The sequence below is a fragment of the Portunus trituberculatus genome, chromosome 3 (assembly GCF_017591435.1).
Source record: "Portunus trituberculatus isolate SZX2019 chromosome 3, ASM1759143v1, whole genome shotgun sequence".
Classification (NCBI taxonomy): Eukaryota; Metazoa; Arthropoda; class Malacostraca; order Decapoda; family Portunidae; genus Portunus; species Portunus trituberculatus.
The window spans coordinates 9,717,755-9,720,254 of NC_059257.1; the positions used below are offsets into that span (position 1 = coordinate 9,717,755).

The following is a 2,500-nucleotide window of genomic DNA, read 5'->3' on the forward strand; positions in this document are numbered from 1 at the left end:
AGACACACTTCCCTCTCTCACCGCGACCATTTTCAAAGACCACAGAGACGATTGGCCGAGTTCTAAAGAGTATTTGTCCTGTTGATATGCAGAAAACGTGTTAACATGTCACTAGAATCACAGAAACACCCTTAAAAACCCGCGCCACTTCATCTAGAGCCCTTGGAAAATTGTGACGGTAAGGCACGGAAGTGTTTCAGACTATAGGCCTGTGTACTGGGGACTGGGAGGGACTGGGAGGGAGTGTGTGGGGTGAGTGTTCTTGTGTGTGTGAGGAGGAAGGATGAAGGTACGAAGGTGGTGCTTAGTGGAAGGGAGAGAGAGGGAGGGAGTGTTTAGAAAGAGGTGGGAAGGAAGGAAGGAAGCAATGAAGGAAGGAAAGCAGAAAGGGAGAGCAGTGTACATGAGAAGGAAGGAAGAAAGGGAACAAGACAGGAAGGAGGAACAGAGTGCAGCAGGGCGGCAGAGGGGTGAAGAATGAGGTGTAGGAAGTGTGAGTGAGAGGCGGAGTGGGGAGGGAGTGTGAGTGAGGGGCTGAGTGGGGAGGGAGTGTGAGTGAGGGGTGGGGTAGGGAGGGAGTGTGAGTGAGAGGCGCCCTCTGACAAGTGTGTCCCTGCAGTCCTCGCGGCGCACGAGACCATCGTCAAGTGCCCGACGCCCGGGTGTTCGGGCCGCGGCCACGTCAACCAGTCCCGGCACTGCCACCGCTCGCTGTCCGGGTGTCCCCTGGCCGCCGCGTCCAAGCAGGCAGCGCGCCACGCCCGCCAACGCATGGCCCTGCTGCAGCAGCCCCACGTGCCGCTCCAGCAGACAGCAGCAGCAGCAGCAGCAGCAGGTATATGTGTGTGTGTGTGTGTGTGTGTGTGTGTGTGTGTGTGTGTGTGTTTGATAGCTGCACCACAGGCCATGTGCCACAAACTAACCCTCCCCCCCCCCACAGCCGCCACGTCAGACCGTCTCCTGAGGCCCGTGTGTTTCGTGAAGCAGCTGGACTTCCCCCAGGCGCCGCTTCCCCTGCTGCCCGCCGCTCCCCTGCCAGCCGCTCCCACATCCACCCAGGCCCCTCTATCCTCCACCGCACCCCACCACCCCTCCGCCCACCGGCCCTCCTCCTCCACCACTAGCGACGCCCCCCAGCCGCCGCCGCCCCCGCCACCGCCGCCGCCGCCGACGCCCGTGGTGGTGAAGACCGAGGCCAGCGTCACGTCCTCTACGCTCGCCGCCACCGCCGCCGCCGCCGCTTCGCCGCAGGGCTTCGCGTCCCTGTGCTCGCCCGTGCCCGAGGACGACGCCGAGACCTCCCCTCGGGGTTCACCGCGCCCCCTGGCTGATTCCACATCCCTCTCCTCCTTCGCCCCGGACTTCTGCCCTGCCTCCGCTGCGGGGACCTCCTCTTCCTCCTCCTCCTCCTCCACCTCGTCCTCGTCATCGTCCGCCGCCGCCGCCGTGAGCAGCTCGGTGGCGGAGTCGCGCGCCGCTGACAGCCGCCGACTGATGGAGACGTCCTCGGTGCAGCCGCCCGCCCCCCGAGACCCGCCCAAGGCCTGCATGGAGGAGGTGGGCGGCGGCGGCCGACTGGCTCTCACTCCCACCAACAACAACAACACTACCACCGCCAACAACAACAACAACAACAGTAACAGCAACAACAACAACACCAGCAGCACTATCACCACCAGCGCCAACACCAACACCAGCGGCGGCCCCACCGGCAGCCTGTCTGCCGCTGCCACCACCACTGCTAGCGGCACCGCCAGTGCTGCTGCCAACAGCGGCGCCGGGCGCGGCCTCAGCCCACAGAAGGGCCTGGGAGGACTGGAGCCAGTGGGTGTGAAGGGCGGCGAGGGCGGCGGGCTGGGGTGCTTCGGGTACCGCGGCGAGGAAGAGGCGGGACTGATCCGGCCGGCGCCCATTACTGAGGTGCGGGCCAGCGAGGCGCGCTTTGATCTGCCTCACTCCTACACCACGCTGGACCTGGACCGTCAGGCCGCCGTGCCCGTGTCCCAGCCACACCTGCCCCCAGCGCCCCCCGCCCCCGCCACCTTCGAGGCCGCCACTGTCACGGCGGGCGGCGGCTCCCTTGGTGGGGGCGCTCTCTCCACCATGACGCCCACGCCCGGCCCTGTGGTGGGGGGCGCCGGCCCCTTGTTACCCCCACACGGCCCCTTCGACAGCCTGAAGCCGCCGGTGTCCTCGGAGTACCCCGTCACCACCGCACACAACACCTTCTTTATGAACAAGGCGGCGTGCGGCGCTGAGGTGAAAGTGAACGAAGCCACGCCCTGCTCCGCCGCCTGCATGCCACCCGCACCGCCGCCAAACTCCATGTACCAGAGGTGCGTGCCCACACACACACACACACACACACACACACACACACACACACACACACACACACACACACACACACACACACACGACCCTCACTAACGCCCACCCCCTGCCCCCCACAGCCCCGGATACCGGTACGACAGCTCTGCCATCAACCTGAGCGTGAAGA

At 65.3% G+C, this 2,500-nt stretch overlaps 2 protein-coding genes across 4 annotated transcripts in view; one reads left to right on the forward strand and one right to left on the reverse strand.

Annotated features, from left to right (window-relative positions):
* The window catches only part of LOC123508516, a 201,799-nt gene that overhangs the window by 181,106 nt on the left and 18,193 nt on the right, over positions 1 to 2,500 (reverse strand). The window lies entirely within an intron of this gene.
* LOC123508540 (myelin transcription factor 1-like) overlaps positions 1 to 2,500 on the forward strand; it is an 18,831-nt gene that overhangs the window by 5,265 nt on the left and 11,066 nt on the right. For both annotated transcript variants that reach the window (XM_045262280.1, XM_045262287.1), the window contains exons 3-5: positions 620 to 835; positions 941 to 2,336; positions 2,454 to 2,500. The exon at positions 2,454 to 2,500 is cut by the window's right edge and continues 223 nt beyond it. In XM_045262280.1, coding sequence (XP_045118215.1) covers positions 620 to 835; positions 941 to 2,336; positions 2,454 to 2,500 — 1,659 coding nt within the window. The remainder of the gene's footprint in view (positions 1 to 619; positions 836 to 940; positions 2,337 to 2,453) is intronic.